We start from the raw sequence: 26,561 nt of genomic DNA, 5'->3' as shown, positions 1-26,561 counted from the left end.
AAATTCAAGACCTTCTCAACAACAGACCTAGTACTGGATCGTTAAAACAGCAAACACCCACAAAAACAGTGTGGGAGCCCCTAGTAGCCATGAACCCTACTAGGGCTACTTATTGTTCTAGCGTGTTCACTTTGACTGATTGGAACCTCATCATGGCCATGAGAGAGCTCATGAACCTACGGTAGATCGGTTTCGATGACCACTCCAATTAGGGTCATCTTCAGGACCAGGTGGTTTATCTTGGGCGTCGCTCCGTGAAAGGTCCGCTATGAAGGATCAGGCGGTGTCTCCGTCCTCTAGGGAGAGAAAAGTGGAAAACAGACGTAAATTCTCAGTTACTAGACACTTTTCATGTGTCGGACTGTTTTAAGAGCAGTCCCTGTGTTTATTTATTACTTAGGTGCTTTGGTATGACAATAACAGTTTGTGTGTCACGCCACCAGACACTATCGAGGTGGCCTCTCTGCCAATATAGAATATTTTTTGGGTCTCTCTGGGTCTACCCTTCACCTCACACCCCCTTTGCCCTCCCAATCCGGACTCTGATTTACTGCTGGGCATTAAGGAAGCCCTAGTCAGTGGATAGTGCTAGAAATTCATGGCCAAGTAATACATAAACACAGAGAATGCTCTTAAAAAAAGTCTGACACATGAAAAGTGTCTAGTAACTGAGAATTGACCTCAGTTTTCCACTTTCAATGATGATGTGACCTCAGACAGCTGGAAACAAGATTAAATAAGCATAATAGAACCATGACTGTTTATCAACAAGTGGGGAAATGTGTACGCTCCCCCTGGTACATCGCCCATCAGGATAGTGATGTCTTATTGGCCATTAAGTAAGCCAGATACTGATACCCATAAATGGGTCAAATAACCTTAAATACCTGATAATGACAATTTGGCAAGAACGGGAAGAACAGACACCACCTTCACCAATTAAATTGCATAACACTATTGATAGTAGCCACCAGAACATCTTGAGGAACCTGGGACCTACTTAACCTTTAATCGTCTCCAAGGACCTACCGCCCCAGACAAGGACCTGGATTACCAACCCCCACTTCTAATAACTAACCCATGCCTTCATATTTCCTCCCTCCTCTTACAGATATGATTGGATCATATATCCGCTATTCAATACTGCAGTTTCCAGTGACATTAAAAATTATAGTTCTGTAGACTAATGAATTCACTAGAGACATTTGTCTATAGGTAGAAGGTCATGGTTTCAAATCTCAGAGGGTCAACTCAGCTTTTTATTCTTCCACTGTCATTAAAATGTGTATCATTTAATGGGATAATTGTAAAACCTGTTATTAAAGCAATTTAAGCATTGGGTGATAAAGCACTATATAAGCAGCCAGTTATCACATATTATCACATGGATCCTCATCTTAGTAGGCTAGGCACCCTTTGCAATCTCAAGGAGCTGCGAGCCTGTGACTTGCAGCTTACACAGATCTCGAGGTGCTCACAGGTGCTACCAGGTGCTCAATCCACAGAGCTGTCTGTGATATAGTAACCCTTGCCCTGTTGGTTACATTTAGATAATACTCACATCAGGATTTAATTTGGCTGAATCACAGAGAGGCGGGCACCACCTCTTAAGGACTTCTTCAATCCTCACCCTCCAGGAACAGGTGGGCATAAACCAGTAAGATAGGACAAGCCTTTCTCCACAGCCTGCCTGCTTTCTCTTGCACTGAAAAAGGCCTGGGACTTTAACTCCTTCTAGGCCTCACTTTCAGGGCTCTGATGATAATCCAAAAGGGTCCAAAAAGAGAGCAAACTATTCAATCTCCTGCTGGTTGTTTTTGATCCTCCTTTCTCTCTTTCTTCCCCATCAGTCAGTGAGTGAGCGAGTCTGTCTGTGTCTCTCTGTCTGCTTCTGTCCTTTCATTTTGTCCTGTTTTGTTGTTGAGTGAATGTGTTTTGAATCATATATACAACAGTAACCCCACCTTTTGAGGTGTGTATACTTTGCCCAATCTAATTGGTCAATGTATATGATTGGACATTGTTCCCAAAGTGGCATCATAGTAGACATAGCCCACACTGTCATTGGCATATTAATGAAGAGGGCAGTCTGATGGGAGTAACTTCTAAATTCAGTTTGCCTCCCTTCTAATGTGATGTGATTTCAGGAATTTCTTGCATTACATGTTGCCTTTTCTTATATAATGAATTCCACACATGACCACTTTCCCCAATTCGCTCACCAGATGCCTCTCTCTGGTGCGAATCAAATGTTGCAACTTTTATCATAATAGCATAAATAGTCAATTACTTGACATACAACTCCTTTTTTGGCTCATAACCTATAGATATCTATCTGTACAAATGATTTTTCCATCTCAAAATAGCAGTCTTGTCACTGCGAATGCTAGGCTACCTGAACTACTGGCATGCATCATTTCTATGCAACAAAATTCACATTTGCATATTAAAACTACATTTAATAAAATTGTTTTGCTCCATCTAATAGAGAATGTGCAGCTGAATGTTTCAATACCTAAATGAGTTCTATAAGAGGTTTGGTTTCAGCGATACAAGTAATATCAACAATGTAATGTACATATAAAAGGCATTTTCCTTCATACAACAAGGAAGGTTGAAGGTCGAAACACGTGTCAGCTACACAAATAAACACTTGTTGCACCCATAAAAACCAGCAACTTCCTATTCATTATTAGAGAGAACATGCTCTCACCTTAATTATAGGTTTGACCGCATTGATGATTTTGTACCTGATGCGAGTGTGAAGGGTTTCAAACCCCAAATGTCTTTTTCTATTGAGTCAGCACTGAAAATCTGCTATTTTTGACACAGGCCTGGCTCATATGATCTGTATGAATTTAATGTAACATACACACAGAGCAAGTAGTAAAATTCAACACTTAACTCTATAACTCAACATGGTTTGCTTCACCCTTTTGCAGGATCATCCTTATCTGAAATTGCCAGGCTTCCAAGAGCTTATTAGCTTGGGAAGCGAAATTATCTGTCCTCCCATCCTGTATGGTGGGGGTTGAGGATCTTTGTGAGTTGAACGGATTCCCATATGTCAGAATTCAGTGCTGGCTCCATTTAAAGTTAGTTTTAGTCACAATTGCATCTTTTTAATGTGCCTACTTTCATAAAACACCACCGTTTATAATGTATTGGCCTATCAAACGCCTATCAACATTCCATATTCTTAACATCTGAAGATTCCTTAGTCCTGATGCTTTATTTCTGAAAATGACACCTTTTGCTTGCATGTGTGTTTTTTTTTCAAACTGCTGTGAACATGTTGCAGCCCGCATCTTGTCTCCTCAAGGTACCACCTATATTCAGTGGAGACTTCTCTACAATACATACACACACCGTTGTTGCAGGAGCTCCATAGCAGTGAGTGTCATGATGCATACCCCCGGGCATCATGTCGCCTTGAGAAAACCCAGCAACCCCTGCTAGGAGCTATCTGGGTTCAGTCCTGGTGCCTATGGCGCCAGGCTCATATGGGGCATCAGTCCAGGCGCCACAGGCCCAGGCTCATAGGTGCACACTTACCTGATGCAGACCATGCTGCAAGATGATCCAAGCCCATGTGAGGCCTGGAAGGGACTACTTTACCTTAGGGACTATTTTGTTACTCGGGTGTGGTCGGGGAGGAATACCTACCTGGAACTACTTTGGAGGCTATTTAAACCACGTCCGAAGAGCAGCACATGCTTCGCGTTATTCTGCATCCAGCATTGTAACGCTCACCGTGCCAGCAGCAGCATCCAGCCTTCTGCCACGGCCGCCTCGAGCACCTAGAAAGAAGGACAAAGCAAAGGTTAGAACAAGAATATTACCTAATTTCTTACCTGATTCCAGATTCAACGCATCTTCAAACCAGTGGAAAGACTTTGTTTTAAACACGTCGCCTCGCCAGCAGCAGCGCCGCGCCACACTCACCATTCCAGGCAGCATCTCTTCGATTAGGTGCTGTCTCCATCGTTACATCGCCGAATCCCGGCACCTAAGGGGGACAAGAAACAACAAGGTGAGCAGAGAGAACAGACAGAGACAATCTCTTTAGCCGCCATGTGCTTACCTGATTTTACCGCCGGAGGTATAATTCATCAGCACGCCACATCTTCTAATGCCGCACCTGTAAGATAAGGAGAAAGCAGCAAGTTTAACCCTTGGCATTATTTACCGGACAGTTTCGGGTAACACAGACTTTTACCGGAGCGCTTTCAGCTGTCAATCTTCTTATTGGGTCAAAGCTGCAAGATAAAAGAGGAATTGGATAGGAGTGAATTCCAGACATTTTGAACTCTTACGAACTATATACTTACGTCTCTTCGCCAGGACCTTTTGGAGTTAGGATTCGTCTACAACTCTTCCAATATCTTCAGGCCAGTGAAGTAACTGGTCATCAACGCGCCCCTGCGTGCTTCGCAGGATGGAGGGCTCATCCTTCAAGAATATAAGGTGAGATTGCTGAGGGTGCTTCAGAGGTGATTAGTGGGGAGGACAGTGGGGGTGCTATCACTTGAATCCACAAGTGGCTAAATCTATCTCTCCACTTGTAGGAGAATATTTCTACGGGCAAAGCAGACAAGATTAGGAGGGCAGATCCAGTCAATCATCGCTGCCCTTCGTCCGGGTCCGAACGACGCCCCTGTGGGAGCCAGGTGACCACAACAGTGAGTTATCTGAATCTCGTCTCTATCCTCTTTCACTCATCAGACTCTTTTCCTGTTCACCAACCGATGACAAACATCCACAGACTACAATAAGGCCCTACCTAATCTGCACAGTTCCTTGCCTATAACACCATCATCCAATAGTCTAAATCTCCGTCTTGGCTTTTACATTATATATCATGAATTCAGAGATAACTAAATGTTTACTTAAGTATAGATTAACAAACCATCTAATCAGCTTTTTGACAGAAAAACCTACACCCTACCTAGTGTCATGCTATGTTTTTGTCTGACCTCTTAAATATATAGGAAATATTCTTTGCTTAATAGGTAACTATGGCAAGCATGGGTCATGTACATATTAACTGTTCATTTATATGCTTGCAGCAACACCAGGTACTCCATTTAGTCTCCAGTTCTGCATTTATTCTGACGAATTTCCAAAGTTCTACCCCCCTCCACAACACAGACATGTGGTTTACTAGCATGGAGCCTACTGTGTCCACATCCTTTTTTCTTTAATGTAGTTTTAATTCTTGGTAGGTTTTCCTAACTGTGCCTTCTTCTGCAAATAACATTTTCACCATTTAATGACGCCCCCAGCCTTACTCACTGAAGGCATGCACTGCTGGCTTAGAACACAAACTGTGGAGATGTTTATTTTATGTTGTGAAAAGCAGCAACTTGGAATTTAACAAAATGTTATTTGTTAACCCCATACAAAAAATTGGTTTGCAACTATTGTATGCATTGAATCCATTGCATGTGAAATAATCCTGTAGTGTGAGCATCAGAATTTGTGCAAGCCTTGGCTCATCCATTTGCAGGGGCAATGCTACTGCGTCAACCCCTCATTGTTTCACTCGGTCCAGAGCTCGTAGAAAGGAGTTGTGTGCTGCAATCTTACTCCTCATTGTACTGAGATCTGGAAGAAAGAATGTGCGTGTCTGTGAAATTGATAGACTGTGACACCATACACTAACACGCCCTATCACTGCAATCCTATTTTTCAATTGTTTCAATAGTCCACTGTTCTCATACTAATTTGTTTTTCTAAAAATGTTTCACTTGGATAATGTAAAGTAAAATGTCTGAAGAATATTACTGCCATAGCATATATGCTCCTAAAACTGCTCTGTCATCTATATGCATGTACTAGCCCAGCCTGTCATTTTGTTTACATTGGTGAGCCCTATCTCATTATCAGGTAATGGTCATTGGGTTTGATCTGTTCTGCACGCTATCAATATGTACCTGCACAAAAATCCAGTATCTCAACTACAGTACGCTGTGGCTTTTTGTCTGCGGGCATCACACTGGCTCATCATTAAACTGTACTGCTCCCACTGAGCATAGACCCGTACCATAACCAGATACAGTAACTTGACTATGCTGTGTCACACATCACATGAGATAGCACAGCAGCTTCCTAACAATCTTTCACTGCTGACCTCTCGCAATGGAACCTATCAGGGTGGTTATGGAACTTCCCAAATTAGTGGACATTCCCCACACCCACTTCCTACTTTCTTTTTTCTCCAAACCCCTTAACTAAAACGCCCCACATTGCAGGTCGACCATGCACCACCATAACTCCTCAAATACCAGCTGCGTTAAGAGCACCAGGGACCATGGGTTGCCGCGCCCTCCATCTTTGTTATCGGTGCACTAGCAGCCAGTTGGTGGAAACTTGTAAAAAGGCCCGTGCTCGTGGTGCCTATTGTGTGTATCTAGAGAGAATTGTTATAGTTTCCACTCATTCGGCGCGTGTGTAATTTCTTATGCTGGGATTTACCCCATTGTCTTTTGCTGCGTTTGAAAAATGTAGTTCCACAGGGTTTGTGATTTTCATTTTTTCCAATCTTTTATTGTCTCGAGATATGACAGGTGGTGCCGACACGTGTTTCAACCTAACAGGTCTTTTTCTAGGCTGGTAGGTAAGATAGAGGGATTGTCCTGGTTCCTGCTTGTTGCAGGTAGGTCAATTAGTTACTGGGTAGTGGTAATAGCAAGGGCTCAGTCCGCCCAGTGCCTGGTTTAGCAGAGGTCAATACCTCTCGAGTTGTATCTTTTTGCCTCCGAGTTCAAGTACAACTGGGGAGTGTAACAAGCAGGAACCAGGACAATCCCTCTATCTTACCTACCAGCCTAGAAAAAGACCTGTTAGGTCGAAACATGTGTCGGCACCACCTGTTATATCATCAATTGATGAATTCGAGACAATAAAAGGTTAGAAAAAATGAAAATCACAAACCTTGTGGAACTACATTTTTCAAACGCAGAAAAAGACAATGGGATAAATCCCAGCATAAGAAATTACACACACGCCGAATAAGTGGAAACTATAACAATTCTCTCCTCAAATACTAGGCTCAACAGGTTTGGCAGCCTCATCAAAACAATCCATCTCCACAAACACCCTAGATCTATCCAAACCAGAAACAAACTCCTAGGTCAGCGCTCCCGTTATGTCTCTGCTGCCATATGTCCCGACTAAAGCCTACAACGTACACAACACGCTGTGACAAAGACACCAGCCTCGCCTGGAACTACCAAAGCCATGACACCTGCCCCGCCCAAAGCTACAAATGTCGCTATTACCACCCAGACATACAAAGGCAACATTAAATCCAGTCCCACGCCCTCTCCACTGCAATGTCCACTGATTAATGCTAGATCCCTCCCAGCACATGCCATAGAAATTCACAACCTTATCACCAATTCGGACCTTAATGCCATTGCCATTATGGAAACATGGCTCCATGAAGCCTTGGGACTGGCCCTCTCCCTAGCCCTGCCACCAAGATACACCAATTTCCAACAAGATAGACCTACTACCAAAGGTGGGGGAGTAGCCCTCATAGTTAAGGAGACTCTAGCAGTAAGACAAACCATCTCACATCTCGGAGAGAACGTCGACTCCCTTGCAGTCAAGATCTCCATCTCTCCCAACACCACCATTGCTATTCACATAGCTTACCGACCCGCCAGGACCAATAGCGGACTTCCATGATAACCTAATCCATCACCTTGGTGAAAAATTGAAAACCACCTCTAAATCCGTTCTTCTGGGAGACTTCAATCTGGGCTTCAATTATCAGAAAGATAAACCATCAAAGGTCTTAGCCAAAGCTCTACAGGAACTTGGCTTTCACCTAAAAAAATTAAATCACACCCACTGCAAAGGGCGCACACTAGATTGGTTAGTAGACCATAACTGCGGTGTAGATATCAGTTCCAATACTCCGACCCCTTGGACCAACCACCACCTTATCCACTTCCTTATCCCGACCAGCTCCAACACACCTAAAACACCACTGCCTGTCCCACCTGCTCTAGCTAGATGTGCACACAACCTAACCAAAGAAAGGATCCATCCTTACCTAGATTCTCCAGCTGTCAAGCACCCACTCTCATCAGACCCTTCTGTGTTGGCTAATATCTACAATACCACGCTAAAAACAGCTATTGACACCATAGCAACACCCGAGAACAAAAAAGCGAAAAAAAGAAAACACTCTAACTCTTGGTTTTCCTCCGAACTGAAAGAGCTACGTGCCCTCAAGCGCAAAGCCCTAAGCAACAGGCAAAGATCCCCACAGAACTCCACGCTAACTGTCTATAGAACTCAAGCCCCTCAATACAAAAAAGCCATAGTCCTAGCAGAATCCTCATCTTACAACAACAGGATCACTAACGCTACCTCAGAATCTAAAGAGCTCTTTGCCATCTTTAAGGAACTATCCACACCAGTCACCAACTCACAAGAAGTTGTCAAAGACAAAGCCTGATGCACCAGTGTACAAACAGCCCTGATTCATAAAATTGAACTCTTACAGAAAAAGATCAATGATCATCACAAGGACCTCTCCAAATATAACATGACAGCACCTTACACCACTAGCAAGGACACTAAAGAGAAAACACTCTTCTTGTGTAGGGAAGTAACAGAGTCTGAAGCACTGGATATCGTGCGGAAAATCAGACCATCCAATTGCAAAGGCAATGCTTGCCCAGCCATGCTGGTCAAAGAATGTGCAGACACCTTAGCCCCATTCCTTAAACGTTTCATTAATGCCTCTTTCAACTCTAACACAGTCCCTGCATGGCTAGAAGAGGCATGGGTTCACCCACTTCTGAAAAAACCTTCACTAGACCCTGAGATAGCCAACAACTACAGACCTATAACTGCCGTCCTATTCCTGCTGAAAATCCTGGACAAAGTTGCTTATACCCCAATCCAGCTTTGAAGCAAACAGCATCCTAGGCAAGAGGCAATCGGGCTTCCACCCGGGTCATGGGACAGAATCCGTCCTACCTGATCTCAAGATACAGCTTGTGACATTATGGACAAAGGCAAGCCGGCACTTCTCCACCTGCTAGAGATATCGGCTGCCTTTGATCTCGTTAACCATGATACCCTCTATAAACAACTCAAAAATGCTGCCCACTTCTCTACCGAATCCATAGCGAGGATCTCATCCTTCCTCAAAGGGAGAGTTATGAGGGTCTTCTCGGACACTGCCTGCGTGGCACCCACTACCATACACTGTGGAGACCAGCAGGGCTTCTGCACTGCACCCACCTTATATAATATTTTCACTTTACCACTCTTCAATGACTTGGACGATTGCGGCATAGCTTACACAAACTATGCCAACGGCACCCAAGTCTTACTCCCCCTAACCGGCTCCTACGAACAAGACTCAGAGGCCCTAGCAAGAATTTACACAGCCATCCAGACATGGATGTCAGCAAATGGCCTTTGTCTCAATGGAGACAAAACAGAGATCCACTTAGTAGGCTCCAAAGAGACGCTGAATAGAATAAACTCAACCCCCAATACAGTACCTTCAACATTGACAATACACCTATCACTGTATCACCTTCAGTCAAAACCCGAGGGGTATTCCTTGACTCCTCCTTGTCCATTATGTGCCAAGTTAGTGCCATTGCCTCCTCGGCAGCACTCACCACTAAAATCATCAACGCAGTCAAACCTTTCTTGTCAACCAAAAACTGCCTTGCAATAGCCAGGGCTACAGTCAGTGCCAAACTCGACTACTGTAATTCCCTTTTCCTGGGCGCCGCCTCCAAAAACCTTAATAAGCTGCAAGTCACACAAAACAACACCCTCGGAGCAGCACTGAGCATCCGTAAAAGGGAACACATTTCTCAGGCTAGAAGAGATGTGCATGTGCACTGGCTGCCAGTCAAAGGGTGCATCCTATTCAAAACCATGGCCATCACACACAAGTGCCTCTCCCATACTGCCCCCCATCTATATGAAAAGATCCCCCTTACCACATCATCCGGACCCATTAGAACACACTACTCTAACCAGATCTACATCCCCTCCTTCAAAAGAACTAAAGCTGGAGGCTGCAGCTTCCTACATCTTTCACCCAAAAACTAGAATGCCCTTCCCACAGCACTCAGAAATGAAATATGTTATACAGTCTTCCGTAAAGTACTGAAAACCAAACTCTTCAAATAATCATGCTATATAGACCTGCCACCACCCTATCTAATGTTAAACAGCTCCGGCAGTCCTATGTAATGTTAATAACTTATCACTAATAACTGTCTCTGTCATTTGTCCCGGCTCCACTGTAACCCTGGACCCGTCTTGTTATCTTATTCGACTGTAACCAAGGAACCTGCAATGTCCTCTCTCCTGTTGTAATTATTGTCTCCACTGTCATCCAACTGCAAATAAGTAAGCATACTGTAACAGCGCCACGATGCCCAAGGGCTGTTGTGTGCCTTATTCATTTAAATAAATAAATAAATAAATTAAATAAAATAGTTTCTAGCAAGACCTGAGTCTTGCTGGAAGATAAAATCAGTAAGCAACAGAGCAGTCAGAGAGGGACTGTGGGGTTCAGCAGCTCCCAAGAAGGACTTAATGTAGAGGTTCCAGACACTGTGCTACTTTTCTGGATCTGGCCAAAGCTTTTGACTCCCTTGACCGAGCGGTTCTTTGGCGGAAATTGCACAAGTTGAGGATCCCTGAAGGGCTTTTACATTTTATAGTAGGCATGCTCTCGGAAACCTATGCCTCGATCCATTGTGCCGGTTTACATGGTTTGTACACTACTTTTAGTACAAACAAGGGAGTCAAGCAGAGTTGCCCATTAGCACCATTATTATTTATTATTTTTCTTGCAGATTTTAATTCACTAAATGCTTGAACACGAATACACCCACCAGCTTTCAAAGGGGTCAGTTATCCCTCCTTACTGTATGCGGATGACATGGTATTAATAGACCTCACCTATAGTGGTCTAGAACATAGTCTGCTGTACGCAGCTACATTCCTGAGGCATGGCCTAGATCTGAACCTGTCAGAAACCAGTATTGTGGTTTTTGGGAAGGAAGTCCAAAAATATGTGTGGTCCATTAATAAGTCCAGGATTCCTATAGTTATCTTGGCCTTGTGTTCTCTAAGAATTGTAGCTGAACACCTTACATTGGTATGTGACAAAACAAAAAAGGGTGCAGGCCAGACTTAGGATTTTATTACAAGTTTGGCAGTAATAGAATGGAGATGCTTGAGTATAAAGTGCACTTTTCGCTCTCTAAGGCAGTGAAATATGGGGGTACACCAACTCCCCAAGCCTGTCCCATACGCGTAGTGAGGCATTGAGGCTTGAATTGGAAGTTTGTGGCCGAGTTCACATTTTTAGATTTCTTTTTAATTGCTTAAAACCCTAATATTACAAATGCAGTAGGGAAAATGTCGTCATCAACGCAGGCTAAATATTGATGGCTTAAAAAGGGTGAAGAATTAATGAGGAAATGGGGTTTTGAGTATAAGCAGGTCCTTAATGGTAGCCAAAATAGGCCAGTACTTAAAAGTAGGACGAAAGGTTTAGATCGTGCTGCTACGTTGAAGCAGTTCTGCAATTTAACATCTTTGAAATATTGTGCAGCTTCCCAGCCGTTTGTACTTGGTGAAAGTGCCATAATATGTTTAACCCCCCCCCCCCACCACGAGCATGGGAGGATCATACTTATTATTAGACTGAATATCTTATCGTTGAAGGGCTCGAAGAGTTGACTTCGAGGCATTAAGGCCTGTGCTTTTGGATCACATTTTGAGGAATACTTAAACCATTTTATGGTGTTGTAATATTCTCACTGATTTGAGGAGGTTCTGGTTTAGGAGAAATGTTATCCATTATAACATGTGATGAATCTAGCAACATCGTCACTGATTCCCTGGAGGGAAGCATCTCTTATGTGGTCAGGGAAAGGTAGAAGCTACCCACTCCGACCTGGTTGGGTGGCTATTTGCGGAAAGACCACGTAGGGGATCGCAAACTCCAGGGAGATCGAATAAAAACACTGTATCGGCATAATCCTTCATCTGCATTTCTTAGTGATGCCCATTGGCCTTTTCAACATTCTTGTATGGCTTATTGTATTGTAGACAAAGAATTCCCAGGTCATCCTACCCATCAACCTTTTTTAAACTTACCCCCCCACTTCAATAATACTAAGACGAAAAAGAGGGATGGAGTAATGAGGATGACTAGAAGCAGGAAAAGCCCATCCTGCGTTCTAGTCAATGGAAAATGCTAATCAATGTCTGGACGATCAAAACCTACACAGCTGAATAGTACGAGAGACTGACCTGTCCTGATGGTGGTTGGGACATGGGAGGAGAGCAGACTGCAGGGTGCAGTGAGGAGGCTGACGAGAACGGCGTTCAGAAAGGTTGATCCAAGAGGAGTCTGCTGCATAATTGGCACGGGCAGCTGGAGCTGCTGAATGACGGGGAAGGCAAATCAAGAACCGAGGGGCTTACAAAACGCACTTCCAGCAGTGGGGCGAGAGCAAAGGAGACAGTGAGAAGCGAGGGACGCCAAAACCGCCGATTAAGACTGGTCAGCCCAGGGAAAGCAAGTGGGATACTAGGGTGCTTTAGGGAAAATGCTGCGTACTGTTGATAACGCAAGAGAACCCAATTAACGGAACTGCAACAATTGTTACAAACATTGTTGAGAAAGGGTTGGTGACCCAATGCATGAAAAGCTTTATTTACCTGGATACAAAGGAGAGTAAATGGTGAACAGAAAAGTCCTGGCATGAGAGAGGACTCAAGGGAAGAATCATCCCCCTTAAGTAAACTTCGAATGTGTTAAAGTGGCATTCGAACTGCCAGGAGAAATTTAGGCAAAGGGAAGACCCCTTTTCTGGTGGAACTTTATTGGTTTTCTTTTCTGCACCTTGGAACTTTGTTTGGAACTTTTAAAGAAAGCTACTGGTGTATAGCTTACAGAAATATCCGATTTGCACATTACATTGAGTTTTTAGCATGTAAAGGGTCAGCTTAGGATTTTGGACACAGGACGGAGGACGCTTTTCGGTTAACACACCCTGACACAGATGTGCCTTAGATTTATTGAGGCAGGGAAACCCCTTTTAGAGCAAGGGATTTCTCCAAATCCATTTCTCTTTTGTGATAAATAAAAGTCTGTAACCAACACTTAAGATGCCACTGTGTCAGAGTCTTACTCTTACTTACAAACGTTAGGGCTACCACGGAAGCCATGTTTCTCCTGATGAATTGTGATAATATTAGTTGTATACCAGATTTATGTAAAAGCAGCTTTTTAAAGCTATGGTGGACAGTTTTAGATCATAATGATTTATAACTGGGGCTAGGGATGGTGTGTCTTTCTTTTGTGTGTTTTTATATTGTATGTTTTATCGTTTCATATGTTAAGGCTACGGCCGAATAAAAATGATTTACTACTACTCAAGTGCAGTAGGAACGTGGCCCAGCTGTTTGAGCAGAATGCTTCTTTTGAGGGATGGTTGGTCTGGTTTGCTTATGTTGAGCACACTTCTGGAATGGCAGAGAGAGGCTCACACATGCTATTTCTTAGGGCAGAACAACTGATAGCCTCTCACCAACAAAACAAAAGCATAGACTGAGCTTTTTCACATTTCCATTACATTTTTTGTTTTTTTTTAGTTTTTTTAATGTATGCACTTCAACAGGGAGATATTGTAATAAACAATAGATCAACATGTTGTATTCGGCAAGTGTAATTCAAGGCCAAAGATCACAGCAGTACAAATTAGTAATGACATGATGAATACTTGCAGATAGCCTGTCAACATAGTGTTTTGTTCTTTCAAAACGCAGTTTTGTTCTTTCTTAGGTCTATTTTGAGAACACGGAATGATAATAACTCAAGCTTCTGGTTTTATGGTGTTTATTTTTCTGCCATTTCCGTCTGTATTTATCCAGATTTATTTTTTGTCATATAAAAAGATAATTCGCAACCAGTATTTTTCTGAATGTATTCTAATAAAAAAAATCATGTATTAAAGTACACATGCATCTATAAAGGAAAAGAAATGCTAGCTTAGTTTTCCATAACAACAAATGGTTGCTCCTGTGACTGCTGCTTCCTTAAGCTATATGCTGTCAGCAATTTGAAGAACCTTAATGCTACTTTTAAACAACGTTTACACTCTCCATGCCGCCAATCTGCAATATGATTGGCCTGTGATGCATGATTGACATCATAGAGAACCAGACAGAAAGCCCTGTTTTTCTGTTTTTTTAAATTTTTATAAATAAATACAGACAGAAAGCACATTGATTTCCCTCTGCGTTTATGTATAAAAATCAGTAAAAACGGAAAACTGGAAGCCTTAGTAATAACACATCATGCCACTTGGCCATCAGTGACCTCGGGCAACTTGAGATTTGCATAGGCATTGCTGAATGATGTATAACCTGAACAGGTTTTTATTCGTAGCAGAGTGCTGCTAACGGGAACTGCTTTTTCCTATAGGCATTCTTTTGGCATTCGGAGGCCTGCGGTAATGGCAATCTGGAGTCCCAGGCGGCCCTTGGTGTTATGTATCTGCATGGCTACGGCATAAGGAAGAATATAGCATCTGCCATAGAGTGCCTGAAGGAAGCCGCGGCACGCGGAAATGTCTATGCCCAGGGCTATCTTGTGAAGTTTTACTATGCTCGAAAGATGTACAGAAAAGCTGCAGAACTTGCCAAACTGTAAGTACTTACACATGCTATCATTTCATGTTATTTTAAATGTATATAATTGCAAAAGAGAAGCCTTTCCCTCGTGACCTGTCCAAAGAATTTTAATATGAAACGAAAATTATTTTTCTATAAAGTATGCCATTTTATCATAAGTAAAAGTTAATTTGAATTAAACTGTTTGTCATAACTTCTATTTTTTCTGTTTTCTTATTGTCCATTTGTGTTGGACCTATGGATTGATGGTTTAAATAGTTATATTAAGTAAACATAGAATGTACTCTAAAGTTTGTTAAACTCCATATAATGCTTTAAGTTTAGCTTAAACATACTGCGCTTATCGTCTGACTATTGTTGTGTATTCCCCCAATTTATAAACTGGTTTACTACTCTCGTGTATTCCTCCTTTTTCGGGAAGGGTGGCAGGCAGGTTGTATTCAGCCTTCATTATTGGGACCTCAGAATGCCAGCATTGATGCTTTACTCCCAATATAATAGAAGGCTAATTTTAAGACCCTAAGTCTATTCACAAATCAATCCCTCACGGGTTACCTCTCCATGTCGTTCTTGCCCTATCATCCCACCAGAGATTGGCCGACCCGAACTTACCACACATCAATCCAAATAATACGAGATTTGGTGGCAGATTTTTAAGCACTCTGGGCTCTACTCTCTGTAATGCCCTAAAACTACAGCTGTGAGCAGAAGGCATCTCAGATTCCAGAAGGAATTAAAGGCCATCCGCTTCTGTCAAACGTACAGTGAACAGATCTAATTTCACAAGACTGCCATGGTCCAATTGTGGAATTCTGATTGAGCTTCCATCGAATTACATTGCTATAGCTGTAGGATGCTTATACCCCAGCACGTTGGTGCATCAAACTGGTGAGATGCTTAGCCCCAACACCTGTTTACGTGTTGACCATCCATGGTCTCATCTACAGCAAGTCTTTGCCACCTCTCCCCACAACCAATGGACACATAAGCACAGTTCATGCCAACAGACTGTGCCATCTTCTGTCCACTGCAATGGTGATTGCAATCGATTTCGGAACGGACCTCCCTGCAACTTCCCCTTGTCTTCCTCCAGCAGTCCCTTGTATTCTGAGACTGCTGTTAAGAAGTCTGTAGTGCTGTATACATCCCCAAAAAAGAAGAGTAAAACCTAGAATCAGGCTCCTATGCAGATCACCTAAGAAGAGCTCTGAGCTTCATAGTAGAACTCTGGTCTACAGGCTGGACTTGTAGTAACAGGGTATCTCTGAGTCGGGTCGGAAAGAAGTACACTTAGCCATCAATCTTGCCATAGATGCTGGGTCTTAAACTGTCACCTACCAAATGGCACGTGTGGTTAGTTTCATCTAGGACCCTGTGCACTTTACACATGACACCACATTAAAGCTTATGATTGAATATGTTCAAGAGCAGTTTCCAGGTGATAATTGGAGATGTACTAATAGTATTAGAGACCGTGTAAAGGTAATTTAATATTTCATTGTGTAACATTGATAATTGCACCTTGTGGTTTACTTAGTCTAGGAGTTTCATTTTACAGAGCCTTATTCTGCTCTTTCATTACAGGATTGTGCCATTGGATAACATCCCCATGGTAGCTAAGGTGACAGATTGCCTCCCTTTATATACAGCTAAAGGTGCTGCCATTGCTAACTTTTACTTAGCCAGATGTCTTCAGCTTGGCCTAGGTGTAAGAGAAGATCAGGCAACAGCACACAAATATTATTCTAAGGTAAGCCTCATGATTCACAATATGGTAATCAAAAGTATGCGTAGATTTGTATAACAGGATGTGCTGAAAAGGCACAAGACATGGTGCAGATGTATTAACCTTTTGTGAACCCCAAAGAGGCATTCACAAAAACGACCAATTTGTTTTCCAGCAAATGTATAAATGTGGCATCATTATGATCCATTTCGGTAAAACATTTGCATAAGAATCACGCGACTCTAAGCCAGAGGTCCACAACCTTCTTCTCTCCAGCTGTTTTGAACTAAAACTCCCAAGATTCCTCACCATTGTTTTTTTTTTATTATTATTATTAATTTGCTTAGTTGACACATCAACTTTTCAAATAAACAATACAAAATGTTTTATAATACCAATTACATTACATTATAGGTGTTTAAAAATTCTCATCAAATTTCATACACAGATATTTTAAAAGGAATGGAAAAATAAAATGAACAGAAAAAAGTATACAACCATTTCAAATTGAACAAAAATTATCATTTCATTATTGTTCCACTAAACTTCATCATCTATATGTCAAGTTTTATCCCCAATATCAATATGGTTGTCGCATTACGAAAGTAATTTCATTCTAAGCCTTTTCCTTTACAACTTTGCTATGCATACACAAACATAGTTTACCATTACACTATTCGTCACAAGCTAAGTGTGGTAAAACAATGTCCAAAAACTGTACAATTGCAATCTGTATTGCGACTCTTGGGTTAGAAAAAAACTTTTGCCATTTTTGGTACTGGGTCACATGTTTCTGAAACACTAGTTTGTCCTTAAAACACCTACTTCTTACACTTCTCACAGCTTCACAGTCTACCAATAGATGTTGCAGAGTTTCAGCCTGTTTCATATTCAAACAATAGCGACAGTAATTTTGCTCAGTAGTTATCATTCCTGTCCTATTCAAAATATCACGAGTGGGCCACAAATTTAGCCTAAATCTCATGCATTTACTATGAAGAGTCGAACAAGGATACTTTTCCAAGTAAGCTGCCACTGCCCCGTGCCTTTTGTGACCAAACAGAAAGATATCAAAGTCTTTGTGCAACATGCACTTTGTGATATTCTCTACCCAATCATGCTGAAAAATCTTAATTTTCGCTCGACCTGGGTTTTCTATGAGAAGTGGTATGGTTACAGTTGCATTACTCATGGCATCAATAACATGCTCCCGCCATATTCTTGGAAAATTATTTTTTGACAAAGCTAGACTGAACACTACAGTTTGCAGGATGGAAGGTTTGTCCAAGCCCTCTAGTGCTTTCCAAAAAAAAAGCACATTGCTTCCAGATTACATGAGAGTAGAGTGAGGTAAGTCCCAACTCATACCGAATCAACGCTAAATGTGTGCTATTCGGTAACTGCAGCACTCTTTTCCAATAAATGGATTCGATATTGTCCCAGAACTTGCGCTTCTTCGGCATCGTGGCTTCCACTGCATACAACAAGATTGGTGTAACTTTCATTTTATAAAAAAAAGATGGTATGTGTCATAGATAATTTTCCAAATTTCTTACAGAGTATTTTGGTTTGCGACACCAAAGATAACAATTTTGTTTTCACTTCACACGTGTACTTCGCTTGAGATTTTCTATGTTGGATCGGCACACCAAGGTATCTATACTGACATGTATTGACCAATTGATGCTGCTGTAAATACCATTTGTGATTGTGGATCTTGGCCTTCTGACTAGGATTGCAAATCATTATTTGAGTTTTGTCAGTGTTTATGCTTAGATGGTTAGCTTGAGCATATACATCGAGTTGATTTAACATGTTCTGTAAAACCATTGGAGTCTGGGACAAAAGGACAAAGTCGTCCGCATATAACAAGTATGGGATTTGTTGTATTCCAATGTTTGGGGGATCGCCAACACAACCTCTCAGAGAGTCACCTATGTCCAAGATGTAGAAGTTAAATAGAAAAGAGGCTAGTGCACAACCTTGTTTCAAACCTCTGTGCGTTGCTATCGCTGGTGAAAGAGTTCCGTCTATAGAGACACGTACACGCGTTGTTGTGTTTGAATGAAACAGTGTTATTAATGCTAATAGAAAGTCAGGACAGTTGTGTTTTTTTTAATTTCATTAGCAGCGACGAACGATCAACAGAGTCAAATGCATCTCTGAAATCTACAAAAACCAGATATAAGGGGCACTTTTGAGTCAGTTTGTGGGCTTGAATCATGGTAATTGTAAATATGTTGCGGATCGTACCTAATCCCTTTACAAAACCGGACTGAAAACAGTCTAATAATGAATTTTTTTCGACCCAAGTCTTCAGTTCTTTGAGTATCATCCTGCAGTACATTTTTCCAGGTGCATCCAGTAATGAAATTGGGCGATAACTGTCAGGCACTTGCCGATCACCTTTCTTATAAATTGCGACAGTTATCGCCTAGGTCCATATTATTAACAGCAGTGAATATATGAAATAAGATGGTAGACCAGAGCTCAGGGTGTTGTTGCATAACAAAATTTGATATCCCGTTAGGGCCAACAGCTTTGGATTTGCTGGCAGTTTTTATGAAGCACAATATGTCGCCTTTGTCAAAAAGCAATTCAAAGGCGACTGGCATGTTTAATTCATCTACATTTGTAATATGGGCAGGGGCTGCGTATAGTTGGTTAAAATGTGTGACCCAAAGATGCAGGTTGACTGCAGAAGTCTGTGAACAAATCTGATGTTGACCCATTGCTTGATTCATTACCGCCCACATTTTGGATATGTTTTTACTGGCCAAAGTGCTCAACATATTCGCTCCATCTCGCTGATAGAGCAACATCCTATGACCTTTTATCCAGTTCGTGTAGTTGTTACGCAGTTTTTTGGATTCTACCGATCTGATGGCAGGAGGAATTCAGCGCAATACATAGTTTTCTTTAATCAAATTATGTTATCAAATGTATGTATATGATTTTTCCTTTTCTTATCAAATATTTTTGTTTGATGAAAGGCCTGTATCGCATTGCTGTAGACAATGCCAACACTTTCTAGTGCATAGTCCTCCCGCATATTCGATTTTCCTAATAGCTCCATAAAATGAATTAAAGCTTCCTCTTACCATCAGAGATGGTTTCCACCTGTATTAACCACCAGACATCCTTTTCTGGGTTGTTTAATGATCGAGTTAAGGGTCATCTGAGCACCCCATTCCATTGCCAACATGTTGTGATCACTGGCATCTGAAGAAATGACTTTTAATTTTTGCACATCCGGCCACAATGACTTATTCACATATATGTAGTCAATGGTGGTTGCCAATTGACCTTTATGCCAGGTTGGCAGAGGAGAGATGTCTGATGAGAAGGCACTATTAAGAACATGAAAACCTCTATGATATACAGATTTTTCCAACACATTAATCTCTGATCGTTGGGTCTACTGATGTCATCCATACACCTCAAATTCAAACCACTAGCAAGTATGAGGAATTTGATGTGCTGTTCTTCCAATTCCAGATCTAATAGGAGATTCAAGTCTTTAAAGAAGCATTCATCACTCAAGACTGCAGTATTCCAATGCACATTCAAGACAGCGTAACCAGCATTTTGCGTCTCAACTTTAGCTAACATCATAAATTTGTTAGGGGCCGCCCACAATGTTGAGGTTAAGCCACAATGCCTTTTCACAGCAATTATAAGCCCTGACATTGGTCTTCCCACTGCTGATTCGATAGCATTCAAGTACACTTCATATCCTTCCCAAAATGGGCGGGACAATTAGCCACGTCTCTTGCAAGAGGACATCGTAGTTAATGAAATGTTGTTGATAGTTGTTTACCAAGTGCTTGTGTCCTCTCGAATTCCAACTAACAAGGGAAAGGATATGGGAACTTGATGATGAATCTAATTATCTCTGCTGTACATTGCAGTGACAGCCACATTGCGTGTCTGTGGGTGTTGCATGAGCTCCTTTAGCGGCTGTTACGATATTTAAATGGCTGTTATTGCAGGTAGTTACGGCCAGTTGCGTATTGGAGTGATCAACGCTTAAATCAAAACTTAGTTTGAACAAAGAATCCTTTGCCTTCCATATCAGATTCTGCACAACTCTGGAGTGTACCCATATTTTTACTGCATTTAGATTGTTTTCGTTGATGAATTCAACTAGAGCACGTCGGCCGACACAATGTCTTCCAACTGTTGAATTTCTGAAAAAATTGCCATCACAGCCCTGCGATTTAGATCATATTGAGTGCAGGGAGCTGGATTGCACGCTAGTATTAAGGAGTATGGAGCAGGATTTAACTTTGTCAGGTATCACTTTTTTCGATGTTTCAATCTGAGGTTTTTCTGTTTCACCCAGTCGTGGGTTAAGGGAATTGCCAAATTTGAGATTTCCCAAGGCGCACTCTATCAGCCGAATGACCACCCCTGAAAGATCACTCATGGGCAGGGTATCCTCCGCTCACGCCTATGATCTTATCACAGGGGCATTCATTCTGACCAGATGATTCAAGCCCTATCTCAAGTGTGTTCTGAACTTCTTTTGACTTTGAAGCTGTTTTAGGGTCACCTCCCTCCGAATGTAATTTCTGAGTGATCATATTCTCATTACAAGCGGAACCAGTTACAGGTACTGGCTGAGCGTGATTGCATGCTATCTTTGGGACCTCAATAGGCAGTTGTGAGCGGCCAGACATGTACGCATCAACCGCCTGTCTTATTGCGTCTTTGTTTTGACTATTATCCGGTACCTTCTTTGGATTACTAGTCTGCACCTTACCTTGAGCAAGATTACTATTATCTGCAACATCGCCAACATGGCTAGGAGGTGTTGAGATCAGTTGCGTCACCATCTTGAGTAGTTCATCTAATGGGGGATAGTTTAATGGATGTGCAGCCTGAAAATTCAGAGAACCCATTCTCTTTTTAGTGTGCATTTGCATCAAATACTTTTCCTTGATTGCCTGGGAGGCCATCACCTTATTATTATTTTTATTTGGTAAAGTTATCGATTTAAAGAATTGCTTTGTTGACAAGCCTCCCGTGTGCTTTGCACTAGCTTTGTTTTTAGATAGTTTACCATCAAGGATCTTAGCATTTATTTTGTTTTTGGTTTTTTTTAATTTTCCTTATTTATAGGTTGTTGGGTTCCCTCTGCACTTGGTGACGTTACGTTTTTACTGGAATGCGCAGTGGCAGTAGTAAACATGGGATAATAATTCTTTTGAGAACCCACAACTGGTTCAATATGCATTTCTGTGCTCAACTGCTGCGAATGTGGATTACGATTTGATAATGGGTCATAGATAATCGAGTCGATGCAAGGTAAAACAGACGTGAGCCCATTTTGCCCGTCATTTCTCATCGGGATTATTCCAACTGGTCTTCGTTTTACATCTTTGTCGGTTTGGCATGTTACAGAGCGTGAGATGGCTCTGAGCGGCACGACAGCTGTTATAAGTTGCTTCACTTCAAGCTTTGTCATCTCACAAGCTGCTAACACTTGCTTCATTAACGTCTCTCGATTTCTTAATCATTTGTCCACTGTTTGATATATATTCCCCAGTGTTTGGGTAGCCAAGTTTATAGCATGCATAGCAACATCTATTCAAGTTTCTGTGTGGCGTACACATACTGATATATTTGTACCATGTGTGGTGGTTTGTATCCTACTACTTTCTATAACTGAAATAGAGGAAACAGTTTCAATTGTTGACTGCGATGCCTCAGTGAACATCATCGGGGATTGAGATACTTTTTCAGGTAGCATTTTATTTGAAAATACAGAATCATTCAGATCAAGGTCGATCAAGGGATCAGCGTGCCAAGGCCAAGAGGTACTTCCTGGTACTTCGTGCGCTGGTGCGCATGAGCCACCAATTAAATAGGCGGAGTTGGTAAGTAGGCGTGGCTTCACTGATAGCATGCGTTAGTCCAAGCAAAAGTTCATCCAAATGGATATCTCGAACAGTAGTAGTGCAGTGTCCAGGATCAAGGGATCAGCGTGCCGAGGCCAAGAGGTACTTCCTGGTACTTCGCGATTAACTAATAATATCGAACTACATTATTTAAAATCATTCTAATATATTAATATTTAGTTGCAATGTCATACAAACTGTATCATAGCAGACAAGCTAAAATCCTCCATATAAACAGTTTAACAATTCAAGATATCAAAATATACAAAATACTCAGAGTACAAACTTCATAACTTAAAGAGAAGATTCATGACTTTTAGACGTGTAATTAATATAACTACAAAAAGACTGTCCACTTATATAACCATTTTATGATGAATCACATCGTCTTTCAAGAATCTGATTACTGCCAATTGCAGCGGAACTTGCTTATCGAATAATATCCATTTCCAGACTGGTTCTAGATCCACATTAGATACATCTGATACAAATCTAGAAAAATAAGACAATCTCCTTGACAATAAAGTGGGGCACTCAAGCAACAACGCATCTACATTGCAGTGTCTGCAGGTTATTATGGAGCTCACTGTTTTTGTTCTTACAGCGACGATTTCTCCTGAGAGCATGACATTGAGTCTGAATCTTAAGAAACAGTTTCTCCACCCTCTATTGAGAAAAAGATACAAGTATAGTTCCATAGGCCCCATATAGTTATAGTACAAGACCATATGAGCATATAGCTTGAATTGGGTTTGTTTTTGGACTGTCATTGCCCAATCAATATTTTGTAAAAGCTGTTTTACTTTTTTTTTGGATTCACCATAGGTGTTATCAAAGATACACCTGCCAGCAATGTGTTCCATATTTCCATCAATTTCAATAGAAATTTTGATTTCGGACTACCTTGCTTCAACCTTACTGAGAGATCATTATACAGATTGTTTTCTGTTTGTACAATTAAATTCCAAAATAATTGTAAGCATTTCCACTCCACAATACTTTTGAAGAATTGGAGTCCAAATTCGTAACGGATCGCTACTATTGGGACGCAATTGGGTAAGCAGGAGATAGATTTTCTGAGCAAAGTTGACTCTAGCCTGCTCACATCCAGTTTACCCATAATGAAAGGGATTTCACTCCCATACTTATTTTCGGTGAAGCTTTTAATTTATAAAATCTCATGGCAGGAGTGTAAGAAAATCCTCTGAATTTGTGGTCCACTACTCGCAGTTGGGTGCTACAAACTTTGACTTTTGATAGATAGTGATTTAATATTTGAGCACTATTTGCTTTTGCATTTACAAAGAAACCCAAATAAATCATTGCATTTTTAATAACTAATTTGGATTTGTCCAAGTACCAGCTTTTGGAGATTGAAGATCTTTTTCCGCTGAAGCATAGAATGTGTGATTTTAATGGGTTGGCCACTAGGCCGTTATTTGTCATATAGTTAGCAAATGCCCCTAACATACGCTGGAGTCCTACCGGTGATCTATCAAATAACAGAAAGTCATCAGCGTATGAGCACCAGCAGAATTTCTTGCCTTCTAAATTTGGTTGTATAAATGCAGCGTTCTCGAGTGCTGGGCCTATATCAGATGTATATAGATTGTATAATGTCTGGGCAAAAATACACCCCTGTCGGAGTCCATTCAATGTCTTGATTGGCTCTGAAAGCCGCCCGTCGTTGCTCAAGCTGACTTGGATCATTGATCCTTCATGTAAATGGATCAGGGTATCCAAGATGTCATTCGGGAGTGCCATTAAGGCCAACTTCTTCCATAGAGTAATTCGATTCACTCTATCGAAGGCGAGGGACAGATCCATGCTCGCCAAATATACCGGACTTGCGCCCTTTTGCCAATCCAATTCTTGCAGCAAGGAGATACATTCCTCCTGCTAGTGTACCAATACCCTTTCCCAAACCGAATTGAGACAATGAATAAACCTTTTCGTTAGTAGCCCATTTTTCAATCCTTCGGAGGAGGCTCACCATTGTCTATCCTGGCTCAGACTGGTGGGATTTGTTGTCCAAAACATCTGATGAGCCAAAGGTTGCAGACCGCTGCTCCAAACGCATACCCCTGATTTCGTAATTGAAATACAAATTTAATGGGTTACTCAACCCTTTTAGCCACCTTTGACATTTCGCTTTCACTGAACATTATTTGCTCAACTGCTTTCCCATTCGTGGGAGATTAAACACTCTGAATAGGACTTTCTGGATCAGTTTGAGATGTTGCAGATTTTTGTCGCTCACCAATGCCAGGATGCCTGCATTCCCAACCTCAACTTACAAGCTGGGAATGCCCCTTCTGCTGCAGTGTCCACGACCTATTCAGCTACTTTTCACATTGGTATGGCATCTTTAAACTGGGTGTTATTGGTTACATTGGAAACTAGGAGATGGTGGTGGTCTCCTCTGTCAACCTGCGTGGAAAGACATTCTCCCTACAGCACCCATCTCTACTGTGAGATGCAGCATGGTCCCCTACAAATGCAGACAGTGGAGTAAAATCAATAGATGTATTGGGAAACGCACTGCCAGCAAAGGAATAGCACACTAACAGATGTTAGTGTGAATGGTTGAATGTTGGCTAAATCCCATAATATGTTCTGTGTCTATGTACGCATTATAGCCGTGGGAGTCACTTTAAACGAACATTGTGTGCTGTCCCATAGCTTGTGACCTTTGTTTTCTTGGTGGTCCTATCATGGGATAGGATGCTTGAAGCTCTCATCTGTAACCATATGTCAAGTGATTTATTCTCCCTCCCGTGTGATGGATGACAGTCATTCCTTGCCTAGCATTGTATGTTTATTTGACTACCTGATGGCCAGACTGCTACCAACTTCCAGCAATGGCCTGACCATCTGATCTTTTTTACTTTTGTGAACAATTTATAGCTTTTTCCAGTTTAACACTCAGAGCATGCGCATAGCAGGTCAGACTTTGTACCTGGTCATAACATGGAGCCTAAACATTGTTGTTAGAATCGTTATCCTTTTGTCCAGGTCCTGCCATAAGACTATCTGATGGGTTGCCCTTGGCAAAACCCTGGGCATGCAATTGTAAGCTGATCACTCTGAGAGCATCGAGGGTGTGTCTGGCGTAAAACATGGTTAATCTACAGGATCTACCAGATGTAAACACCAGGCCAGCTTTTGATTTGTAGGATTGCTTGAGACCCTTGAAAATGGTAACAAAAAGAATGCTCAAATTGAACTCTACAAAGCACAAACAAAAGGTTTTTAAATTGATTAAGGGACATCGGGTAGATTTGTGGACAAAGTAGACAGCTGATAAGGTGTGGTGCCAGATGTTGTAGAGGGCTATACTCGGAGCTATAACTGTTAACTTTTCAACCCTGAAAGCAGAGGCTTACAATGACACAACACATTTAAAATAATACAGTCAGTATTAATTCCACCACACTGGAGTCACAAGAGCTTTGCAAAGATTATCTTTTTTTTTACAGTAGACGACTGCAGACCTAGGGAAGCTTTACAAATACACTGCGTTATTTTGGGTATACAACCTTTTTTTAGTTTTTTTAACATGCTTTTACACAATGGCTGAATGCTAAATAAATGTGTGACTTGAGCCTAGACACTGCTCATACTCCAAGGAACTGCATCTGATCTTCATTTAATCCAGAAGATATGGAGCAGGTCATGGTACCAACATAGTCTGTAGCCTCCACTTACGGCTCATGTGAAATGGCTGGAATCAAAGCTTGCCTGGAGCACACGACCCATGGTTTACAAGCATAGGTCGTCAAACCTGACCACAAAGTCTGGTAGTTAGGCCCTGAAGCATGTAGTGGTTCAGTCCTACCTGAGAAGCTCTCAGTGACGCAGCTCAATTAGTGAATTATAAGCCTACATTGTACATTTCATGCAACTCCAAAGTCCTGGAAAACTGGTCACAAAATAGGTATTTTGCACACAAGCAACATCTGCACCTCTATCAATATAAATTCTGCTCATACACAGAATGGAGCCGAGTGAATAGTTATTGAAAGAGCAAAACCAGGATAATGGAGGAATACTTTAGTGCTCTAACTATTTGAGCATTTGATGCTGTGAACCATTCAAGGTCGGCTGATTTATTGACAACGACCTTCAGAATACAGTGCACTTGACAGATGCTGGCTGAAATCCTTACTTGTTGGAGGGAAGCAACAACTATATTGCAAAATATTGTAGTCCCCCTCACCTCC

The 26,561-nt window shown here is 41.6% G+C and overlaps 1 protein-coding gene across 2 annotated transcripts in view; it reads left to right on the top strand.

Annotated features, from left to right (window-relative positions):
- Window positions 1-26,561, top strand: part of LRP2BP (LRP2 binding protein) — a 376,290-nt gene that overhangs the window by 267,838 nt on the left and 81,891 nt on the right. For both annotated transcript variants that reach the window (XM_069631511.1, XM_069631512.1), the window contains exons 7-8: window positions 14,501-14,724; window positions 16,294-16,459. In XM_069631511.1, coding sequence (XP_069487612.1) covers window positions 14,501-14,724; window positions 16,294-16,459 — 390 coding nt within the window. The remainder of the gene's footprint in view (window positions 1-14,500; window positions 14,725-16,293; window positions 16,460-26,561) is intronic.

The sequence above is a fragment of the Ambystoma mexicanum genome, chromosome 6q, assembly GCF_040938575.1.
Source record: "Ambystoma mexicanum isolate Mex_15411 chromosome 6q, UKY_AmexF1_1, whole genome shotgun sequence".
NCBI lineage: Eukaryota > Metazoa > Chordata > Amphibia > Caudata > Ambystomatidae > Ambystoma > Ambystoma mexicanum.
The sequence above is the reverse complement of the archived record's forward strand: the minus strand, read 5'-3'. Positions and strand labels throughout refer to the sequence as shown.